Source organism: Erpetoichthys calabaricus, chromosome 8 (genome assembly GCF_900747795.2).
Source record: "Erpetoichthys calabaricus chromosome 8, fErpCal1.3, whole genome shotgun sequence".
In the NCBI taxonomy this organism is placed as follows: domain Eukaryota; kingdom Metazoa; phylum Chordata; class Cladistia; order Polypteriformes; family Polypteridae; genus Erpetoichthys; species Erpetoichthys calabaricus.
The window spans coordinates 81,036,540-81,060,351 of NC_041401.2; the positions used below are offsets into that span (position 1 = coordinate 81,036,540).

A 23,812-nucleotide genomic window follows, 5' to 3' on the forward strand; every position below is an offset into this window, starting at 1 on the left:
TAGGAGAACGTGATGATTAAGTTGATGAGAAAAAAAATAAAAGCAGTTGGGGGGATCTCTGAACTCATTAGAACTGTCTTTCTGAATTGTCTGCTGATGACAGTTCCAGAGCGACTCTTTAAAATTCGGGTAACACTAAACCACCACGGGCTCTTCTAAATAACTGACTGAAAATCTGAACATTGAACTCACTGAAGTCTACAAAGCAGGGGAAGGCCATAAAAAGATCTCAAAGTCTAGAATGGCATTAAGGTAAGTCAGTTCTGGGGAACCAAGGGGGTCCACAAAAACAGGCGGGTAGAACAGCTTGTATACTTGGGTAGGAAGGCAAAGCAGAAGCCCCAGATGACTTCAGGGGACCTGCAGGCGTGTTTAACTGAGAACGGAGTGGTGCTGACCTGCTCTGCTGTGCCACATTACTTACTTACATGGACACGCTGTGGTGTGCTGGGCTGGTAACATCACTACAGGAGAGGCCCACAAAATCAACAAGCTAATCAAAAGGGCAAGATCAGTTCTAGGACCCCCTGAAGGGCAAAGCAAAGGCGAGAATGAAAACAAAACTTTCGACTTTGAGCCAACAAACCATTCGACAGAAGTGTGTCAAGAAACGCTCCTGGGGCTCCTTTATAGTAACAGCAATACGTCTGCATAATGGCTCACTGGGAGTTGGATGGCCAAGTCAGAGGTTCTCTTTCTTTTAAGTCCTTCTGGTGTGTGTGTTTCTATATACTTATGTATTTATTTAAAGAGCTACTGTAAAAATCCAAATTTCTGCCTGGGGCCAAAGTTCTACCTTCCTTTGGTAATACCGCTGTCAGGTGCAGCTACTGAACAAGTACAACATAAATAAATAACACAACACAAGTTGGCGCAGCACCTCAAAGTCAAACTGAGACACTGGACTTTACAAACGTTTCTCTCTTTTAAGGTTTCAATGGGAGATTTTAAAATTTCACAAATACGTACAAGGTGCAGTGAACACGGGAGTGTCCTGACCGATTTCCTTGAACAGTGCGTGCAGACAGACAGACAGCGGGCGCCTTTTGCACAAGATGGGAACGCACCCAAGGTGCCAGACCAGTCATTTCAAGTTCCCACTGCAGCACACGGTGTGCTCCCCTTCGCAGACGCTCCCCGTACGTACCTGCCTGGCACTCGGCGCTCCTCTCGCACTCCACACCGCCAAGGTGACGCTGATCCAAGCCACTGCTCAGGCTGATGGAGGAGGATTGATGTCCACTGTTCTCAAACGCTCCCTCAGAAGCCCCTCTTTTCAAAATTCTTTATTTCCTGACAAGTAGGCATGAACCGATCTGCACACGCTGGCATTGGTGAGAGAACATTTATTAGATACACATGAATGAGGCTTCAACATGACTGCATACAACAAGAAATGAATGATTTACAACAGATACATGCAGAACTGACATGCAGGCTGTTGAGGATCAACAATCCAACAAGTAGCACAGGAGTCGGGATGTACACTAGAAAAAAAGAAAACGGCTCAGTGCTTAGAAGTCAGTTAGAAAAATAAACCAAGACAAAGAAAGAAAAGAAGATTCATTTGACCGTTGAACACTTGATTCCCAGCTCTGCTCGCACTCTTGACATTTTGCAAAGTTTGATGTGAAATCTCCTTGTGTTTTGGATCAACACCACAGCTTGGCGTCTTTTGGCACTAGCAGCTTACACAAAATTACAAAAGCCCAAAAGTACATTTTTTTCTAAATTTAAAGAGCTCATTTAACTTAAAACCTTTGTAAAATTAAAAAGCATTTCAACAATTAAAAAAGTTAATTCAAATCAACATAAAAAGTATGTATGTATCTTATGTCCTAATAAGATTCAGTTATTTACTGTATGACAGTTGAAAGAAAGAAAGAAAGAAAGAAAGAAAGAAAGAAAGAAAGAAAGAAAGATCAGAATTCCAAAGTGGCCTCCACAGTCCAGTCAGCCCTTTTGAAAGGGACAACCTCTACACAGAATTGGGATGAACAGGAGATTCTGCCAATGGCCTTTTTTTCTAACTTTAATTCTCTTTTTTTAATGTACAAGGCGCTTTAGAATATGGAGTATCAGGTAACATTTTTGCTGATTTAGATCTTTACCTCAAAATTATAAAAACTACAAGTATTAGTAAAACTACTTATGTCTGTCTATGAATGTGACCTTCACATGCAATGCTCTTGATTCTTAGTGGATGTCACCATGTTGGGTGGCACTGCACTGAAAGGGTTCAAACTGTCCTAGATGTGACATAAAATAAACAAAAGGAAATTTCAGAGATGGGCGGACATTCAGAGGACTAGAAAAAGAAAAAAACCAAACTGCTGCCAAGTCTCGTCCAAGAAAACCAGCGGCAGGATACATTCGCCGAGCTCGGCACACTTCAGGGGGCACACTCCTCGTGCACTGCGAGCTACGATGTGGATGATGCGCGACGGGTACTACACCGTGACCCACGCCACTGCACTACTAAATGAAACTACCGCGGTCGAGTCTTCTAGTAATTCAAAGAGGATGGCTACAGACATCTAAAGGTACACATCGAATTGTAACAGAGACGTAGTTCTGAGTCCTGAGAAGCTTGATATCAAAACAGATCCAAAGGCTGATCAATATGCATTATAAAAAGGACACCGATAGAGCCAGCCCTGACACTGGTTAACAGGAAGTCCAGAACAGTTTACTTGGTAAATATTGAAACAAATCAAAGTGTGATTTACAACTGTCCCATATGAACTGTTTAAAAAAAAAAAGGTAACATTTCGGATTGCCAGCACATTTAGTTATGTTACAAAATCTGGGGAGTGAGGTGCTGCTGGTCAAATACCACTTCAATGAAGAAGAAGAAGAAGAAGAAGCAGCTGCTCTCGTAAACAGGACTCCTCCTACCGGTCAGACGTTTTCCAGTCACTGTCAGGGGGCAGCAGGAGCAGCACATCACTACAGCGGCTCGCCGGTCTGCTTTCCAAATCTGTTGAGTTTGCACAGGCTTTGCATAATAATTTGAAGAGTTTAAAGTGCTGACAGCATAAACTGAACTAACCCGCAAATCACAGCAATAGAGGCACAGGTTTCAGATTTTGTCACTGCGTGTTTCTGTTTCAGGATGTGCCAGCAACAACAGTAGATAAAGGAGAATTGATATGAATTATCCAAAAAAAAAAAAAATTACAAATGCAGTATAGAACAGGCTGCCTCACAGCATCGAAACAATCACAGCAATAAAAAAATAAAATAAGAGACATGCAGGTCTATAATAATACATATGTGGACTTCAACAATATGAATGATAGTTCCATTTTACATTGTTAAAAAAAATACAGTTATTATAAAAGGACAAAAGAGAAATCTGATAGATAAAAAAAAAAACAAAACACGACTGCTAGGGATCAGCTTCCAGTAAAAGCGATCAGAGGTGTGTCTGTGCAGCTCGCTGACCCCCACCCTTCAGTAAATTCTAAGTCCTGTCAGACTAAGATTGGGGTCTCACAGGGGTAAATGGTGGTCCAGCCTGCGACAAACTCACCGTGGACCGCTCGCTGATCCGCGTTTGTGTTGCCCTTCAAATGCTTCATGAAATTGTTCTGGGCTAAAGCAAAAGCCGTAATCCTACAGAAATCATTCATGCTATACGTCAAACTATTCACAGCCTTTGAACAAATCCAGCATACAAGTGTAAAAAGATTGAAGAGTGACAAGAAAAATCAATTCAAAGCTAATTGTTTCACAGCTCAATATATATTTCTATAGTGACACTACACGGATTGCTGACGATACACGCTCTACAAGTATAAATGCCTCCTATTTAAAATTTTAAAAGGATGAGTAAAAAGTTAATTTCCAGAGGGTTAAAGCTTACTTCTACAGTATATGCAAAATAAAAAAAACGTTAGCTATATTAGAGCTTCAACAATAAATCAGTTCACATTAAAGGCCATCGATTCTCCCCAGATATAATTCCACATACAACCACACTTTGAAAATGTGTAGGCAGCAGCTCCCCATATCAGTAATAATACAAAAACAATTTTCAGATCTGTAATGCATTTGATTAATAGTATGCTGTGAGCAGAAAAAAAATAAATCAAACTACAACTCAGTTCTGAATCAAGAGGAATTGTACATGGCGTGTCGCTCAAGCACAGCTGACATGAATGGAGGGAGCTGCTCCACAGCAGGGCGGGCTGTGGGAGGAGTTTGGATTTACAGGCGCACTGCAGCCCCGCCTCTCAAAACACAAACCCGAGTAGCGCCAGGCCTCATTTTGGTAGCTTTGCAGCACCGACTGGATGTCTAATGATACAGAAACATCCACACATGAAAAGTGATTTCCTTTGGCCTTGTCACAAGTTAAAAGAAACTAATTTCACCAAAGAACAAACTAAAGTAACATTTTAACCAAAAAAAATAAAGCGCGCACACACAAATACAATCGTGGCCTTTAACAGCGCATCTAAACAAAGGCCTGTAACGAGATCCTTACATTTTCTTTTTCTAAAAGTCCGCTACTGTATACCTGATTCAAAGTTCCTGGCAGGTTAAAAGTCAGCATGCCCTTGGGGCCCACATTTTAAAGTCTTTATAGTGTTGTTTTACGATTGTACTCATTTCGAAATACACAAAAGAATGACGGATGAAACAGAGCATAAATGCAGGTTTTCTTCTAACCCTGCAGTGAGTGTGAAGCGGCAAGTGAAAGCAGGCTGTGATGCCTTTACACTCCACCAGGTGGCACATGGCGCAGAAGGCACTGCTTTACTTCTGTCTGGACAAACAAACCCCCAAAAAAGTTCCTATTGAACTTATAATGCCCAAATGACGCAAGTATTGGATTAAAAAGGAAGAAAACACACCAAGGATCTTAGTATACAGCTGAACTCTTCCATAACTAGGTAATTTCATAATAAACATCACTGTGTCCGGGATAGTGCTTACCTACATTTATTTAGGTCACTATACAGCCATTGCAAACATTGTGGCTATGGCTATATTTTTTATAATCACTCAGCAGAAAGATAAGTAAGTATTTCTGTTTATTTCAGCAGCTGAGATTTTGTTCCCCTTACTCTGTTTTCATTGAAGATATGTAAAGCTATTCCATCCTAACATTTCTGTATAAACCACGTGCAGTGAAAGTCAAACTGCCATATGGACCGGTCTCCTCCAAGACGTTTTCAAGACGATCAAAGCCTAGATTCTCAGCTCATATCAGGCTGTCCACTTCCTGAATTAAACCACTTTACAACAATCCACAGAGCATAAGCCCGCCGCCAGTCTCCCACTTGGTAACAGGTCTTCTGTTGGCAGACTGACAAGACGAGAAAACACGAATAAGCACAATCTCTAAGGTGTACATCAGGACATATTGCCCTTCTGGATGTCAGTCACAAGATGCACCCTACACATTTAAACCAAGACTAAAATTAATTATTTTAAAAAAAATTCTGAGACAGAGGTGCTGCATGCATATGTTCTGGTCCTAGAAGTTAAGGCACCAGAGGTTTTAACAAAGTAAATATCCACTTGTCTGTAGAATAAAAAACAAAACAAAATAAAACAAAAGTCCTTTTCAAGTTTTTGAAGGCAGTCGATGTTACAGTGCATAATAAAAGTGGTACTTCAGGAGACTCGGACGTTTTCATTTCATGCCTGTGGATTGGTCACTTTCTGGAGCAAAGGAATCTGTGCAAAACAAAAGAAAAAACGTCAAATGCAAACAAACCCAACTATTTATAGAAGTGATATCCACTTTTGCGTGTTCTGAATTGTAAAAGCCATTATTTGACATCAACAGCTACTTTAAAGTGTTACAATGCAAGAATGTAAGAACTATACCAATGACCTGATTGAATTCCTACATTAAATAATACAGCAGTAACCTCAAGTGTCATCTTTATTTAACACTAGAATCCCTGAAGCCTACGAAAAAAGTTGCAATGCCGGGCCAGCTTAAATTCCTCCGCACCCCTTCATTAGCGTCTTTTGTTTTGTAAATGTGTCAATCCGCACGTGCGGCGAACAGCCTGCTATCCCATCACCCCCACCGACGCAGCTGAAGTTCTTTCAACTCAAGTCTGTTTATTTCGGTGTGAAGTGTCCGGAGTTGTATAGTGTAAATAATATCTCGTTATTTGGAGTACATACATTTCATGAGTGTTCCGTGTCTACAACGATCTGTATAAATGTAGGGTGACAGGAAATGCAAGGCAAGAAATGTTGAACATATAACTAACACATAGCAATAATTGACGAAATGCTGAAGTTTATAATGTGTGAAGACTGAAGTCCATATATCAAATAAATACCTTCACAAAAAGTACAACAAAACAAGTATGCTTTTATTCAAAAAATATATGCGTAAAAACTAGGGCCCAACTGTCAATCAACGGGAGAGCCAACACATCTGCTTGGGTGGTGCAGAGGTAAGAACTGTGGCTTCATAATCAAGAGGTTAGCGGTTCGAACCCGGGTTCTTCCCGTTTTGAGTAGTGAGCTGTTATTACTATTATATAATAAAAACATATTTGACTTGAGTCTGTAACACCAGGTGTACATTTTTTTCTAACTGTAAAAGATATCGCTGAAGGGAAATAAGCAAACACATGAACGCTGGTTAATAATGCCTTGTTGGTATTTTGTTGCCACTTGAATTTTTTGAAATTCACTTTTACTTTTGACTAAAAGCACACTTGTTTTGTTATACCTCTGTGAAAGTGTTTATCTTATATTCCAGTAACCACTTGAATGACATCAAATCTGCCTCTCTCGCGCATGCACACACACACATCTATGCATGAAAACGCCATTATTTGAAAACACTATGTCATTTGAACATGGGTTTTATTTGCCCAGTCTCCATGTTATGGTGCATGGTACTGAGAATGCAAACAGAATTCTTTTTGGCCGCATACACCGTCAGCATGGCACTGCCAGAACTAAATACTAACAAGGAGAATTGCTCGTGTACTAAAGTGACTTTAGCTGTAGGTAGAAGCTCCCTTCCCATTTTACTTTATGGTGCCAAGCAGAGTTGTGTTGCGGTGCAGCAGTTTATTAGCCAGCAAAAGTTTTGGGAATAAGTTGTCTGCTGTTACGATTCTGCCTTTCTCCAGAAATGGCTCTAAAACCTTTATGACCACAGTCTCGGAAAGTCTCTCCCCTGTGGGACGACCGGGATTTTTTCCTAAATAACGAGTGGCATTGCACATGTACTTTGTCTCCAAATCTGTTGCAACCCAAAATTTTATGCCAAATTTGTCAGGCTTAGTTGAGATGTATTACAAAAAAGAATAAAGGACCTTAATTGGAAACAATTGCTCAGTAATATGTTGCCCTGGGTTGTAACTCAAAACACAGTTCTCAACAAAACATTGCCAGTTATCCATGATTGCAGCAATCCTGTCATTTTTCACACATTCTGCACGGGTATCTTTGTTGTCAAAGCACAAATGCTCCATGGTAGTCTGATAGCGGTCATGGGGCATCATATGTTTGATTGCCAGTACAACAAATAGTTCTGAGAAGGCATCAACTGTGGTCATTGCAGCTCTTGTGAAAAGAATGGAAATAAATGCCATCAATTCAGAGAGGTACAGACAAGTTTGTTGTACCACATGAATGTCACTGAGTGAATAAAACTGAATAATAAAAAATCAAGCGCTAACTTTTACAGGTAGCAAAACTTTACACTGGGTGTTACAGACTCAAATCAAATGTATGTTTTTATTGTATAATAGTAATAACATTAATAGCAGCTCACTACTCAAAATGGGAAGAACCGGGGCTTAAACCTGCAAGATCTTGATTACAAGGCATCAGTTCTTACCTCAGCACCAGCCAAGCAGACATGTTGGGTGTCTGTCGATTGATATTTGGGTTTAGCTTTTTACTCATTGATAGCAACATGTAAATTGAACGATTTCCTTTTCTTTGGTTATATTCTTGAATAAAAGCGCACTTGTTTTGTTATAACTTTGGTGAAAGTGTTCATTGGATATTTGGACTTCAGTCTTCACACATTATATACATTTCATTTCAGCATTTTGTCAATTACTACTATAACATGAAAAAAGTTTGTTTTAGTTATGTGTTCAACATTTCTTGCCTTGCATTTCCTGTCATCCTACATTTATCCAGATAGTTTGTAGAGACGGAACACTCATGAAATGTATGTATTCCAAATAACGATATATTATTCGCTCTATACAACTCCAGACACCTCACACCCAGATAGACAGACTTGAGCTGGGAGAACTTCAGCTGCGTCTGTTGGGGGTTTGGGATAGCAGGCCGCTTGGCACATTTGCAAACACAAACGCTGATGAAGAGATCCGAAGGAATTTAAGGTCTTTTTTTTGTAGGACCAGGGATTCTAGTGTTAAACCTTAAGCCCCACTCACAGCAAACTGCTTAAAAATACTGAGGAGATGAAATGGGTGTGAACACTTGGTACAGAATTTTCCTTTTATAAATTTACAAACTGTACCAAAAAAAAGACATGAGAAATGAGCAGGCTCCATCCCAGTGGGCATGAACTCCGTGTCAGGGTTTTTGAAATGATTAATATCCATAACAAAGGATAATACTTGCTTGAGCAGCATTTAAAAGCTTGTGGCATCTGGTGTTACCAAGACATACCGGGCAAGTCAGGTCCAAAGTGCTGTCTGTGCCGCACATACAAGTGGGTCAGAAACTTCACGCAATTACATTTGAGGGATTTCCTACCAAAGTGTATATTTAACATTACTGTCAGTAATATTTTGTCTTAATATTTGAACTCATGTGAAAAAGAAGACTGCAACACCAAAAGTGGTATTATTTCAAAATAATAATATCATAATAACAAATATCTAGAAATAAAACATTCTATACGCCTTCCTTATATTCATATAGTTGGAATACACAGCAGAAAGAGACCCCACTAAACAAACACACATGAAGGGGTACTAGATACAGTGTGCAGAATAAAAACAATATTTCACTTTAAGCAGAACATGTCCTGCAGAACTATTCAATTAGCAACATTTGGAAGAAATTTAAGACTAAACTGAATAGTGACCAGTCTTACCTTTGATAAGTCAACCCCTGTCAGCGCATGGACTGAAACAGGCAGCTCTGCCAGTAAACGGTTCACTTCACCAGTGACACGACTGCTGTCGCCACTCAGGATCACAATTTCATTAATTTTGGAAAGCGGTGCTGAAACTTCACTGGCAATCTGCGGTTTTAAAAATAAATAAATATATATATGTAAATAAATAGACAGATTATATAATAGTTATGACTGCTATGTACTTCTATATAATCTGCTTTTTGAAGGATAGACCAATAAGAAAGACACTACAGATAGATAATGAAAGGCACTATATAATACAAATTAGATAATAAAGGCACTATATAATACAGACAGATAGGTACAGCAGGGGAATAACTTTTTCTTCAGTAAATAAATTTCAATTCAGGCTATTCACATTAAATTCTCACCAGACACTGGTAGTAGCCTCCTTAGTGATATTTTTTTTTTCTGAAAAAACACGTAAAGGGCACTGCATTTTTTGGCTTGAAAAATGACACATATATTAAGTCTGATCTTTCTACTGAAAAATGTGCAAAACACTAAAAGTACAAAGTCAAAAGTGTAGAAAGTATTATAATGATGCAAATAATAAAAATAATAAATAACACCAATACCTAATATACTGTCAAAATGTGTAGTTTGTGTGGTATATCTTGAAGCACAGAGAAATACACAATCCAATGTCACAGTCGGGACAATAGTAGCATGATTCCTTGCGGATTTTCTTTCCAGACTGATGAGCTTTTGAACAGCACACTGCAAATGTGCGATTGACACAAGCATCACTTTCGAATTCATCAGAATCACTTTCTCTTTCAATGCCTGAGGAAAGATTCACTTCGTCATCACTGCTCATATCACTGTTGAGATCGTGCAACACCTGGGGCCTCATGCAAAACGTTGTGCATAGAATTCACACTAAAACATGGTGTAAGGACAAAAGCGGAAATGTGCGTACACACAAAAAAATCCAGATGCATAAATCTGTGCGTTCGCCAAGTTCCACGTTCTTCCGCTCCATAAATCCCAGTCAGCATGAAAAGTAACGCACATGCACGCACATGCTGCCCCACCCAAACTCCTCCCAGAATTACACCTCTTTGAATATGCAAATCAATATAAACATATTGATTTGCTCAGTATTCTGTGAAAAGGCAATGGTAAAAGCACGGGGGAAAATTAGAAGAATTTCAGCGAATGCAAAGTGGAGGCAAGGAAAAACGTACTATTTGTTGGTTTAAACAGTGATATGATCAACAAAAGGAAGTTGATCGAGTGACATAGCGTGTCGGAGAAACTCGAAAGCTCAAGTTCACAAAGTCACACAGTGCCCGAAATAAAAAAAGAAGTTGTCAGATATCAAAGTCGCCAGGAAAAGGCAAGTCGTAGCCCACCGTCTGAGTGTCATATGAAAGCTTATTAGGGTACAGAGAAAAGAAAAAAAAAAAAATAGGGACACAGTGAGTAAAAAAGCTCAAAATGTCAACTTTAACCTCAAAATTTCCACTTTCATCACATAGTTTATTTTGTCATTAAAGTAGATTATCATAAGCTTCATCTTTAAATCGTTTAATTGACTAGTTTCTCAAATATCAACGTAACTAAAGTAGCACGTTAAATGCTTTGTTTTGTATGTGTTCTTCTATGTGCTCTGTGTGTGAATCACGACGTGCTTCTTAAACAGGCTTTCTCTTCCTCAGACTGGACACAGAATCCATTACATTCGTGATATTACAGCTCTCTGAATAATTAAAATGCTGAGATGCATACTTGATATCATTTTCATGATGATAGGAGTTAAAGTATGTTATTAAACATGGGAACACGGTGGCGCAGTGTCCTGTCCAGAGACTGCCTCACACAAGATGCTTACTACGCCGTGCGCAACCTTTGATGAAATACTTTATTGCAGCAGTACTGTCTCTTTCAAACGTACTAACCCCCAATTCCTGTCCTTCTTTTTCTTTCTCCAAGTAACCAATCGTGACACAATCGGCTCTGTAATAGATGTTAAGCCATCTGTAAGCATAGAACGCCAATTCTTCAAAACTTTTAAGGAACATTGAAATATCTTCATAGTACATGTTTAATTATTATACCCCAGCAAGAACACAGAGCGAGGCAGGAACAATCCCTGAACAGGCACCAGCTCCTTGCTAGCGCTGCGACACAGTGTCTTCACATGTTTAATTATTAACAATACAGATTATTTAAATGTTGATGTTAACATTTTATCTGTATAATGTACTAAACATATTTTGCTGTATTTCATCTTAAAAATTATATTGTCATCATATGTAAATACGCTCATTATAAAGTGGTGCAGATTGTGCAATATTATAACTATCGCAAGTTTACAGTGAGGTGATTGTACTAATAAGTACAAACAGTTCTACAAGGAGCACTTGATGGACTGATCGAGTGCGTTTAGAGTTCTTGGGATGAAACTGTTTCTGAACCGCGAGGTCCCTACAGGAAAGGCTCTGAAGCGTTTGTCGTTTGAGAGCAGTTCAATAGACAGCATGGCTGAGGCAGCGTGCGCTTGATGCTGTATACCGATAATTCTCTATCCGATCAGATTGCACACTCAGATACAGTAAATAGTCTGAGTGGTGCATTGAGAGGAACAACACTAAAGCAGCTATGGTATTTGGAATAGTTTGGCCATTTAGTGGACCATTATATTGTTACAGGTTAATTACAACCAGATGCCTAAAACCAATAAACAATATGCGGTTAATTTCAGTGTATATGATAAAGCTGCGTCAGGGATGTGAATCTAAAAAATAAAGGGAAACCACACTTGAACAAAAGCACTGCTTTGACGCTGGGTGCTGCCAGTTTGTAAAACCAAGTGGTGAACCTGCGTACGCCAAGCATTTAGCCAGTGTGAAAATGTGTGTGGCTTTACGCCAAGTTTAGGTTTTATACATCACAATTTGAACGTGGAAAAGGGCTTACGCAACATTTTTGTGCGTACGCACCGTTTATACATGAGGCTCCTGAAAAATGTTTCTTACGAGACGCCATTATGAGGCTAGGAGAAGAAGCGTCTACACTGTTGCCTGGGTAATACCTGGGCCTATCACAAGACACGCCTATATCGTTTCCCAAGCAACACTCGGTACTAACGCTGTTGGGACTTTAACAGAACTGAGTAATCCCTGGGTCTACCGCTTACGTGAGACACATCTATACAGTTGCCCAGAGTAATGCTTTGATCCAATGCTAAGTAGGTGTTGTGATGTGAGATTTTACATATAACTTGATAAATATTTTGTATGTCTTTATTTGTAATTTAGGCAAAGCAATGTAATTTAGTGTTTACTCCCCCTCCTCCCCCTTAGGAATGGGTCTGTTTGAATTGTACGACAGGATTTGGGGGATGTGCCTTAAACCAGTTTGGCGAGAGTTTCTTTGCTAAAGTCATTTCTACCCCCCGCAAGAAACACTTAAAGACATATGGTCTTGGGGGTGGCAGGTTTTAAGATGTTGTATTCCCCCATTGGTCTGAGGTATGGCTGTTTGGAATTGGCTTGGATCAGAAGCTTTTAAGTACCATGATGTCCTATTGGCTCTAGGGGTTTGACAGAACATCTTATAAATGTATGTGTTTAACCTCACAATCTCTCTCTTACCAACCAACATATGATGAAGAAGTATCTCTCTTTTACTAACCAACATCTTAAAGAAGCATCTCTCTTGCTAACCTGTGATGATGAAGACAACACAATGAGGAGCACAGCTCAGCAGCCATTTTGAACAGACATGTGGCTGAAAGCTGAGCACCAATGATGCCTTAACTAGAGACATTTAAGTAACTACAAGTCTGTGTGCCGCCTGAAGTACATATCACCATTTAATCAGGTTGTATGGTTGCCAATATTCAAATGTACTTTGCATTTTGTTTTTATGAATATTATCAGTAACACATTATTTTATGTGCAACTTAACTTCTGCTAGTCTTTTTACTACATCTAATTGCCTGAGGTTATAGATATAGAAGGGAAGGTGGGGATAAGTTATATACAATAATACCTTATAAACAGTGGTAAGTCTGTGAGATTAGGCATACTAAGGCTACATATTAATAATACAATAGGGGAAAGTAGAGCAATATATATTACTCTACCAAGACAAAACAGTAGGTTAACTTAAGAAATCCACAAGTATGAAGAATTCACAACATTAAAGGTCATAAATAAAGGTATGTGTAGAGGACACAGGTTCTTGAGCTTGGTGATGAGCCTGTGTCTGAGCCCATCATTGTGCAACTGGATTTCTAACTTCCTGACCCCAGGTGGTTTGAATGGGTGGCTGAACTTTATTATCCCTTACTCTCAACACAGGTGCTCCACAGGTCTGTGTTCCGAGTCCTCTGCTGTGCTTCATCTACACATATGACTGCACAGCTGTACACGACTCTAACATCCCTGATGAGTTTGATGATGACACAGCTGTGGTAGGCCCAATAAACAACAATGAGCAGAGGTACTTGGACGAAGTTGAGAATCTCTCACACTGGTGTTAGGACAAGAGCCTTCTACTGAATGTCAGCAAGACAAAAGGAGAAGATTGTGGACTTTGGAAGAAAACAACAGAGGCACAACCACCACCACCACACTATTATCTATCTATTAAGAACACCAAGGTGGAGAGGATGGACAGTTTCAGATACCACAATGTCCAACATCACAGAGGACATGACCTGGTTCAAGCATATTGACAGCTTGATGAAGGAAGCACAAAATCATCTTTACCATCTCAGACACCTCAGGGATGGCAAGCTACCCTCCCAATTACTAAAATGCTTAGGATTTTTTTTTTTTTTCCCTCCCACAAAGGACAGCCATGTTTTGTAGTTCGAGGAGAAGGCCAAAAAGCCGATCTTCATGCATTCTAATCTTTGCTTGCATAAACTGTGAACAACAAATGTTGTGAAAGGCAGATCTGGACTTGTGTATAGTACATGAGGAATTGTGTTAATAAACTTCCCAATTTTATTCTTAATTATTGAATGTTATAGCTAACCTGGGAATATTAAACAGTAGGGTGAAGACTTACCAAGCCTTAAAAAAAATTCTAATACTGAAGTAGAAATATAAAACTAAGTGAAAACTGAAAAGCAGTATTTTACTCCTAAATAAAGTGGCTATACAGTATACAGTATTATAAGTGAAGAACCTATAAAGATGTTTTTGTATATTAGAATTAAAAAAACATATAAATTCAAAATCATAAATGACAATTAGGATTCTTAGGATTTAGTCATCTTCCTTGTCATCTTATCCATCTCAGCTGGTATTTTGTTGTGTGTACTTTCCATATTTTATTTCAGCTTCAATTGTTTATTCAAAGCTCAAGCAATCAGCTAAATGCTTTTACAGATAATTTACCCAGCTATAAATGTTCTGATCACATCTCCATTGTGTTTATCGCAGATGTGTTCTCGTTAATTCCCATGCTCAAGGTTAAAAAGTATCATTGTGAGCGACAGATTGTTTCTGCAATGTATGCTAATGTGCCTGAACAAATAATTGCTAACACAACTGTAAGTGCAGGGCAGCATATGAGGGCACCCTTGCACATAAAATCAGTTTTTTTTCCCTTCAGTGTGTGATTTGGCTATTAAATTACAATATTAAATATTGTGCTTGAATCACTTGTTAATGGAAATTACCAAATACAAATGAAACTAAACTTCTTACCTTGGGCAGCGCTTCTAAAACTAAGGCAGTCTTGGCTGCATCTCCATATTGTTGATAAGCCGCAGCCTTCAGTTTCATCTTCTCAGCTTCTGCTAATCCAACAGACTCAATGGAGATGGCTTCTGCTTCTCCAATTAGCTTAATCTTCTCTGCTTCTGCCTGTGCTGTTAGCACCTTTTTAATTCTGAACAGAGAACAATTTTTATATTATTACTTTGAAGGTTTCACTTATGATTTGTTGTGGAACACCCAACATACTCATAAAGTGCATCCATTCAAATTTTTCAACCTGTTCATCCAGGTCACTGTCATGGGGCATCAGCCCATATCCTGACAGCATTAGACGCCAGGCAGTAACCAGCCCTGGATGAGACCACAGGCCACCGTAGGGCACACTCATACACACACTCACAATGAGGCAGCCAACCCAGCCTGCATGTCAAATGAACAAAGACAATAAGCAAGCCATTAAAACAGTAAATACCTCCTTACTGTCAAAGGTCACTTTCACTGAGCTGTTCTTTAACTATGCTGTTTACGAAGCTATGCAGACCTGAACTGCGGCCGGCGTGTGGTCTTACCAGACGTATAGCAATTTGCTCTCTACAGATGTGCTGCCTTGCTCACAACAAGCAGCATTAGTGACAGGATTTTATACTTTAGTTGATTTGCTGTGGCCTCTTTTTTGGGGTTTTAATCTCAAATCAGTAAAAACACTCCAGACTGTTGGTATGCACCTGTCTGTCAATATTAATGACTAAAGAAATACTGCTGAAGAGCTAAATAAAAGTAAACTCTCAAGATAAAAGCCTCTGCCATCTTACTGATGCTCTACTGTCGTCTGTTGGTGGATCGTGAACATAACATAAGACTGCTCAAAGCCTTCTCGGGACAATTAATTGAACCATTCAAAAGGACAGACACATACAGCGCAGCAAAGAGAAAACGTGTGTGTGAGCAATGCAGAGCAAGGAGGTACAAACAGCCACAGTGTTGGAATTTTAACAAAGAAAGAAAAATGATCATCCATAGAGCAGGGTGTAAAAATCAGGCTACCACCCTCATTTCACTCATGGTTTATTTTTAAAAATTGCATAGCACACTTTTCACAAAGACTGTCAACATTCTTCTCAAATATAAGATTCTTTTTTTTTTTCTTTTCCTAAAAAATGGAAGGAGGACAGAGGGAACTCGGCATGAACACTACAGACCACCCCAGCAGTTGGCAAGAGTGCTAATAGTGCATTGTAAAATACTGTACACTTTTCTGAAACGTCCAGTCATAGGACATGAATATCCCTCTTTTAATAAAGAACTCGATTATTTTGTATCAAGTAAGAAATGTTACAGTAAATTACGATTTACTAAAATTTCAGAAAGAATGTCATGCTTAATTTTATATTAAGCAAACTGATGAGCAAATCATTTCTGAGTAAAATTATACTTCGTTTAATAAAGAAATTCTCACCCCCTCCCCCTTCATTTGGAAATGTGTGTATTTCAGTTCCTAGGACTGTGAGCAGCCACAGCTTAGGTTGAAAATATCAGGTATAAGGCAGGAGCCAACCACATACTGTGTGCCAGTTCACTGCAGAGCACAACACACTCATTCTTGACAGGTCAAAACCCCTAGCAGACACCGGGAGAACAAGCAAAATCCACATAATGAGAGGCCGAGCTGGAGTTTTTGCAGCTGGAGGCCAGCAATATTAACAGCTTGGCAGCTGTGCCGTCTCCTGTTTTGCAATTATGATGTGGACTCAGTAAATGAACAGTGAATGTTGTGGAGGATGGTCGTGGCCCTTGCCCGTCCAGTACGTCTCCATAGCTATAGGATTAAGGGAGAGTGTGCTCAGGGCGTTATCTTCCCCCAGAGTGATAGATGGGTTGCAGTAGTGCTTTGGATTCCCACAGGGCTCAATGGGAGTTGGAGACCAGCACATTCCTGTTGGGTTCCAACAGGGTGGCCAGGGGGCACTTCAGGGATTGTGCAGCCCTACTTTGTTGGGCTTCCAGACCACACTAAATGGGCCACCTGAAGTACTCCCTGGTGTGCAGTATAAAAGAAGCCTGCTGCCTTCATTCTGGAAGGGAGAGTACAACACTTACTAGATGAGGAGTGAAGGCAGAAAGAGAGAAGAAGAACAAGAAAGAAGAAAAGACACTGCCCTGTGCTGTTTCATTGTGCTTATTTGTGCCTGTGTACTGTGCTACAGAAGAGGGAAACATTTGGAAAGTGTTTCCCACGTAAAGAAAGCCTGTGTGTAGTGCTGGGACTTGTGCCTTGTGTCTGCTTATGTCGGATTTGGGGGGCTGGAACTCCCTCTAGTGGCCACAATTTTAAAAAAAAAAAATTGAGAAAGCAATGAAGAATTAAAAAAAAAAAAAAGAGTTATTAAGCTTTTACATATTTCATTAAAGTGACTTGCAGTCAAAGGGACCTTAAATTAAACACAGTTTCCAGGAGCATTGGGATATGGCAAAGCTTAATGAGACTGGCTCACACAGCTAAAATTCTTAACAGGTCTGGCTAGGAAATTAGTTACATAATCTTACTAAGAATTTTGCAAAAGCTAAAATGCTATAGCATTTATATTTTGCAGTTTTAACTGATTTTTAAGCAAGAACTAGAAAAGGCATCAACAAAAAGCTGACCTCTTTCAGGCAGCCCTCGCAAAACATTCCCTGGAATTCTGAAAAATCCTGTTCTATGTGCTTAAGAATTTCAATAAACCGTTAAGATGGGCAACAACATCATAAGATTACGAAGAGTAATGTCAAATTTATTTACTTATAAAAATGTGTTCTATGCTAATCAAATTATTTTAAAAAGATATTTAAATTGCTGAAAAAAATAAATATTCCCGTTACAAACTATGATACAGTGCCAGAAAGGCCTATCCTGGTGCTGCCAAAAGAAAAATAATCAGTCACTACCATTTTGGTCACGTCAAAGCAGGGGAGCAAACCTTTCATTCAGCATTCATTTAGATTTTATGTAACCAAGAAAATTAGGATAGAAAGTGAAGAAAGACTCAGACAACGGGAGAGTGTAAAACTCTTACTTATCTCCTTCAGCCAGCTGCTGCATTTTGTAGGCTTCAGCTTCTGCAGGCCTCTTCACTATAGATATCAACTCCTTCTCTGTTCTGAGAATTTCCTTCTCCTCAATAGTAATTTGCTTTTTTCTCTGTACCACCTCAATTTCAATTTCTTCTAGCCGAATTTTCTGTTGCTCTTTGGCAGCTTGCAGTTCATAAGCTAGCTGTGCCTCCGCTTTCTACATAAGAAGGGGAAAAACAGACACATTTCAAATAATGAACAGAATCCAATTTACTACCAAGCACCAATTTTCTCAACCCACATAAGCCATTGCAGGGACACACTGCGCCACATCACATGCAATAAACTGCCCATCCCATCCACTGGAGGGCACACTCTTGCATATATTCTCACACACTCATGCCAGGCATTTTAAGAATTGCCAATGCAATAATATCCCTCTGAGGGGCCACAACCTTTACCAAATAATCTAATTGAGATTAATCTTCCAGTTAAATGTATGGAATATTGTGAAAATACCCTTCAGGCATACATACACCCTAGTTTGACAAGTAAATGTGTATTCATAAACCTAAATACATCTGAGCATACCTTTGTGTTCACTTCTTGGTTAAAAGAAGCTTTTTGCATTTCCAGTTCTCGTTTGGAATCTGCCATTTTAGTGTCGGCCAGAAATTTGATGTCCATCATCTCCTTTTTACATTCTGCTTCCTAAAGTAATAAAGGATAGATTTTAGAAATAGAAGTGATGCAATAGACCCAAACATGCACAAAAAAAAAAAAAAAAAAAAAAATCCTGAAGTATTTCTTCTGTTTCTATTATCCTACCTTAATTCCAGCATCCCTGTCTGCTTCTGCAACACCAATGTCAGCATCTTTCTGAACTGCAGCAGTCTGTGTCTTCCCCAAAGAACTCAGGTATTCCACTTTATCATAGACATCCTATGTAAAATTAGTGAGTACATCAACACACGTAGTTATGAAAAGCACACGTTAATCATTCAAAAATGACAAAACAGCCATTTGACTATTAGTTAACTAAATGAGAAAATCAGCTTTGATCTCACTGAAACATGCTCTGTAATTCCGTATGGGAGGATGAAACATTGCTCAAATAAGTACTGTGAACCACTAGGAGGCGTTGCAGCCACAGACACAGTCTCCGATGCCCATAAAGCTTCCTTTACACCAGACCCGGGAGTACTTCTGGTGCTATCACATTACATCCAGGAAGCACTTTCAGGTCAGGTGGAACCACCCCAATATAAGAGAGTCTGCCTCCAGCAGCTCCCCCTAATAGCACCTGAGGACCCTAACAGGGCTGCCCACAAAAACTACAACTCCCATGCAACCCTGCAGGTGTTCAAATACGATGTATGCCAGAGGTATGTAGCTACCCAGTGTACTGGGGAAGCACATGACCCTGGGAAGCAGTCTCCCCCTGCACATCCATTATAACAGCTTCCCGGTCAGGTGAGGTCCCACTAACCAATTTGGTCAGGGTGCCCATCTACATACATCCATCAAAAGGGCTTTCCAGTCAGGTGTGTAACTATTTATCCCTGCCAGAATGCCAGCTAATCCATGCTGCCTATTACAGTATTTTATGTGGAAGTTCTGAAATCTGTAAAGGCACATAGATAAAATATTTGAAAAGATGCTGCCATCAGTCAAAAGCACAGAATGTTGAGTAAAGGTAAGGATTTCCAGGCGCTTCAGTTTCCTCCCACAGACTAAAGACATGCATGTTATGTGAATTGGTGTTGGTAAAAATTGGCCCTTGTGTATGTGTGCATGCGTGTGTTTGCCCTGTTATGGACTGGCATCCTGTCCAAGTCCCATAAATGAAGAATGACAGGACAAGGACTTCTGGGTGAGCGAACGCTGGCGCTACTAGCTGCTGCTCTGTGGGAGACTTGGTTTAGTTTTATTTTATTGCTTAAGTTTATTTAATTAATCTGCTGTTCTCTTGTTTAATTGACAGTAGTTGTTATACTTTTTTGTTATATGACAGATTTTGGTTTTGTTTGTATTAACAATATCGAATAAATCCAGCATACCTGGATTATTGGGGTTTTCACACTTCTTCCAGTGACATCGATATTCTAATACATGGCCGCAGAATTTCTTCAACTTCGGTTTCACCACTCTGAGCCACCACTGGCACTGTATTAGCAGCTGGATATTCTCCTCCATTCTAGTCGGAAAAGTATCATGATACAGTCTTTTTGGTCTACTATTCCTCGACCTTCATGGTGATATGGACGGACCTGCAGAGGTCAGTTACTGTAACAACTTGGAAAAACAAAACTTGCCTTTGGGCTATTTAACGTCCGTTCACTTGCCAGTAAGTGCCCCCTACTTTACAATCTGCTAACTGACCATAAGTTTGATTATGTTTGTTTGACTGAGACCTGGCAGCAACCTAATGATTTTTCACAGCTTAAGTAAGCTGTTCCTCCTGGGTTTGTTTACATCTGCCAACCCCATGCCTCTGGTCGCGTTGGCAGTCTTGCAGTACTCTACAATGAGAAATGAAAAATGATCCTTTATAACTATCCCACAGTACACCTCATTGGGTCCATTGTCTTACAAATCAATAGACCTACTCTTGCTGTGCTTGCCACTATTTATCGACCACCCAACCTGAATAAAGACTTTTTAAATTAATTGTCCGAGTTTGCAAATACCCTTTATTCTATGTCCTCTAGTATTAATTCTGCTGGGTAATTTTAATATATTTATGGACACTGAAACTAATACTTTTATGAAGGGTTTTATATCATGTCTTCATAGTATTGGTCTGCATTTTCCTGCTCACTCTAAAGGCCATATTCTTGATCTTATCTGCTGCGCTGGCGTTACTCCCTGTAATTGTACACATCTGACGTGTCCACCATATCTGACCATAATGTGGTGTCCCTCTAATGTCAAATTAATTTTATTTAATCAAACCCCTTCCCATAGGCTCACCACCTGTAGGAGGGGCCAAGGAGGTTGGGTGCAGTGCGAGTTGGGGGAACGCCTCGGGATTCCCCCGGAAGAGCTAGTAGAAGTGGCCAGGGAGAGGGAAGTCTGGGCATCTCTGCTCAAGCTGCTGCCTCTGTGACCTGATCTCAGATAAGCAGAAGAGGATGGATGGATGAATAAATCAAACCTACTTCATTCTCTCTCATTTCACAACAATAAGAATATTGATTTAACTGCCTTCTCCAGTGGAGCTGATGGTCTGCCCAGCAGCAACAAGTTATTTACCCCAGATGAGCTGGTTTCCCACTACAATGATGGACTGTAGAGTCTTTTAAATAACTTGGCTCCTTTGAAAACCTGGACAGTCTCTTTCACCCATTCCGCCACTGGATTACTTCAGAATTACACCAATTCAAAGCTAAATTTCACCACTTAGAACACCTTTATACAAAAACAGGCTTCGCTGTCCAGAAGGACATGTATGATGACCAAATGTACTATTATAAGGATGCTGTGACTACAGCAAAAACTACATTAGGTCTGGTGAAGGGAATACTAGGGCTTCTACTGTAAACACCACCCTACGGCCACCTGACAATCTTCCACCTCAGTTCTATTGCACTGATCAATGTAACTTTTTTATGACCTTTTTTATTAGTAAAGTTGGAAATATCCACCAGCAGCTGACCTCTTTAGTAAACTCAGAACATGGAACATTTTATGACCCCCTCCCACTTCTTTTCTTTCTAGTTTTGAACTCCCAGCTGTGAAGGAAATATCTGCTGGTATTAGAACGTCTAAACCCTCTCTCTACCTGTTGCTTGGATCCACTTCCTACTCATTTAATTAAATCCTATTTGCCTTCTCTTTCTTCTTTAATACATAACATTGTACATTCTTCCCTTATCTCTGGACTTTTTCCTTTATCTTTCAAAAGGGCTGTGATAACTACAATTCTCAAGAAATCTGGGGCAGAACACTACAACTTAAATAATTATCGTCTGATTTCAAATTTACCATTCCTTTCAAAAACACTAGAAAAAACTGTTGCCATGTAAGTTCACTCTTACGTTACTGAAAACCATTTCTTTGAACAATTTCAGTCTGATTTTCATCTGTTTCACATTACAGAGACAGTCCTGGTTAAAGTTACCAATGACCTGCTGATGGCAGCCGACTCTGGCCTGTTAACCATACTTGTGCTCCTTCATCTGAGCTCTGCCCTTGACACAATCTCTCACGATATTCTCCTAGAGAGATTAAAATCGGCTGGTATCATTAGCAATCCACATGACTAATTTAAATCTGATCTCTCGGATTATAGTCTGTTCATACAGTTAAAAAAATTCTAGATCACATTTGTTCAGTTGTTAGTGGTATTACCAAGGGCTCTGTCTTAGGCCCTGTTCTATTTATTATTTACCTTCTGCCTCTTAATCATATTTTCATTCATGGTGGCTCTAAAATCTGTACAAAACCCCTACTCTCTCTTCTGTTTCCTTTTCCGGTGTCTCAAAGCACCATGATGTTCCAACAATGATGGATGGATTAAAAGCCAGAAGTCTGTATGACCATCAGCATCAAGTGACTCCATGAGAACCCTAACTACAAAGAGGACTATTTCATTTATGTTAGGTAGAATGCCCAGGGGGGACTTGGCGGTCTCGTGGCCTGGAACCCCTACAGATTTTATTTTTTTCTCCAGCCTTCTGGAGTTTTTTTTTTTGCTTTTTCTGTCCACCCTGGCCATCAGACCTTACTCCTTTTCTATGTTAACTAATGTTGCCTTATTTCAATTTCTTATTTTGTCTTTTATTTTTCTTTTCTTCATTATGTAAAGCACTTTGAGCTACTTTTTGTATGAAAATGTGCTATATAAATAAATGTTGTTGTTGTTAGGAAATCTGATATTCGTTTCTACTGTTATGCCAATGACACCCAGCTTTATCTCTCTAATAAGCCTGATTCCTCCATTCTTCCACACTCTTTCCTCTCACCTCTCTGACTGCTCACAGGACGTTATATCATGGTTGTCTGCTAATTTTCTCAAAATAAACAGTGATAAAACACAAGTTAATCTGGTGGGAACTAAAACTGTTTTGGACAAATGTGACAATATTTCTTTGACTATTGATAATACTCTAATCTCTCCCTCTCAGATTAGGAGTTTAAGTATTACTGTCGATAATACCTTAAAATTTGAAGCACATATTAATATCACTCGGCCTGCATATTTCCATCTATGTAATATCATCCATCTATGCCAGTTTCTTACAGCTAATAGCACTGCGATTCTTGTACATGCTCTGGTTACATCTCATATTGATTATTGTAATTCTATCCTTTCTGGTCTTCCTCACAAACTAACTGGTTCAGAATGCTGCTGCTCATATCATTACCAGAACCCCTTCCATAGAACACATGACTCCTGTCCTTCAGGAACTTCACTGGCTCCCTGTTAAATACTACATTGATTTTAAGATTTTGCTTTTTACTTTCAAGACCCTTCACAATTTGGCACCTTCATATGTCTGCTCTATCCTGTATTCTTAGATCCTCCTCCTCTATTAGTCTTATTATACCTTCTGCTCACCTAACTACTATGGGATTTAGAGCTTTTAGCCAAGTGGCCCCACGTCTCTGGAACTTTCTCCCACAAGACATCTGTAACATTCACTTTTTCCCTACCTTTAAATCCTGCCTTAAGACACACCTCTTCAAGCATGCTTATTTTGTTTGATATAAATTTTATCTGATATATTTAATTTTAATTAACTGGTTTTATAGTAACTAATTTTTTTTATTTACAGTAATCCCTCGCTACTTCGCGGTTCACTTTTCGCGGATTCACGACTTTGCGGATTTTATATGTAAGCATATCTAAATATATAATGTGGACTTTTTTTATTTATATATATATATATATATATATATATATATAAAACGAAAGAAATAAATAATGAGTAACACTGATGGACAGATCTTT

At 39.3% G+C, this 23,812-nt stretch overlaps 1 protein-coding gene across 3 annotated transcripts in view; it reads right to left on the minus strand.

Moving 5' to 3' along the window:
* Positions 1 to 1,331: 1,331 nt before the first annotated feature.
* LOC114655756 (flotillin-2a) overlaps positions 1,332 to 23,812 on the minus strand; it is a 96,935-nt gene continuing 74,454 nt past the window's right edge. For all 3 annotated transcript variants that reach the window (XM_051930828.1, XM_028806969.2, XM_051930829.1), the window contains 6 exons: positions 18,685 to 18,798; positions 18,448 to 18,567; positions 17,859 to 18,073; positions 14,794 to 14,977; positions 9,077 to 9,226; positions 1,332 to 5,691 (listed from right to left, as the gene is read on the minus strand). In XM_051930828.1, coding sequence (XP_051786788.1) covers positions 5,653 to 5,691; positions 9,077 to 9,226; positions 14,794 to 14,977; positions 17,859 to 18,073; positions 18,448 to 18,567; positions 18,685 to 18,798 — 822 coding nt within the window. In that variant the 3' untranslated portion in view covers positions 1,332 to 5,652. The remainder of the gene's footprint in view (positions 5,692 to 9,076; positions 9,227 to 14,793; positions 14,978 to 17,858; positions 18,074 to 18,447; positions 18,568 to 18,684; positions 18,799 to 23,812) is intronic.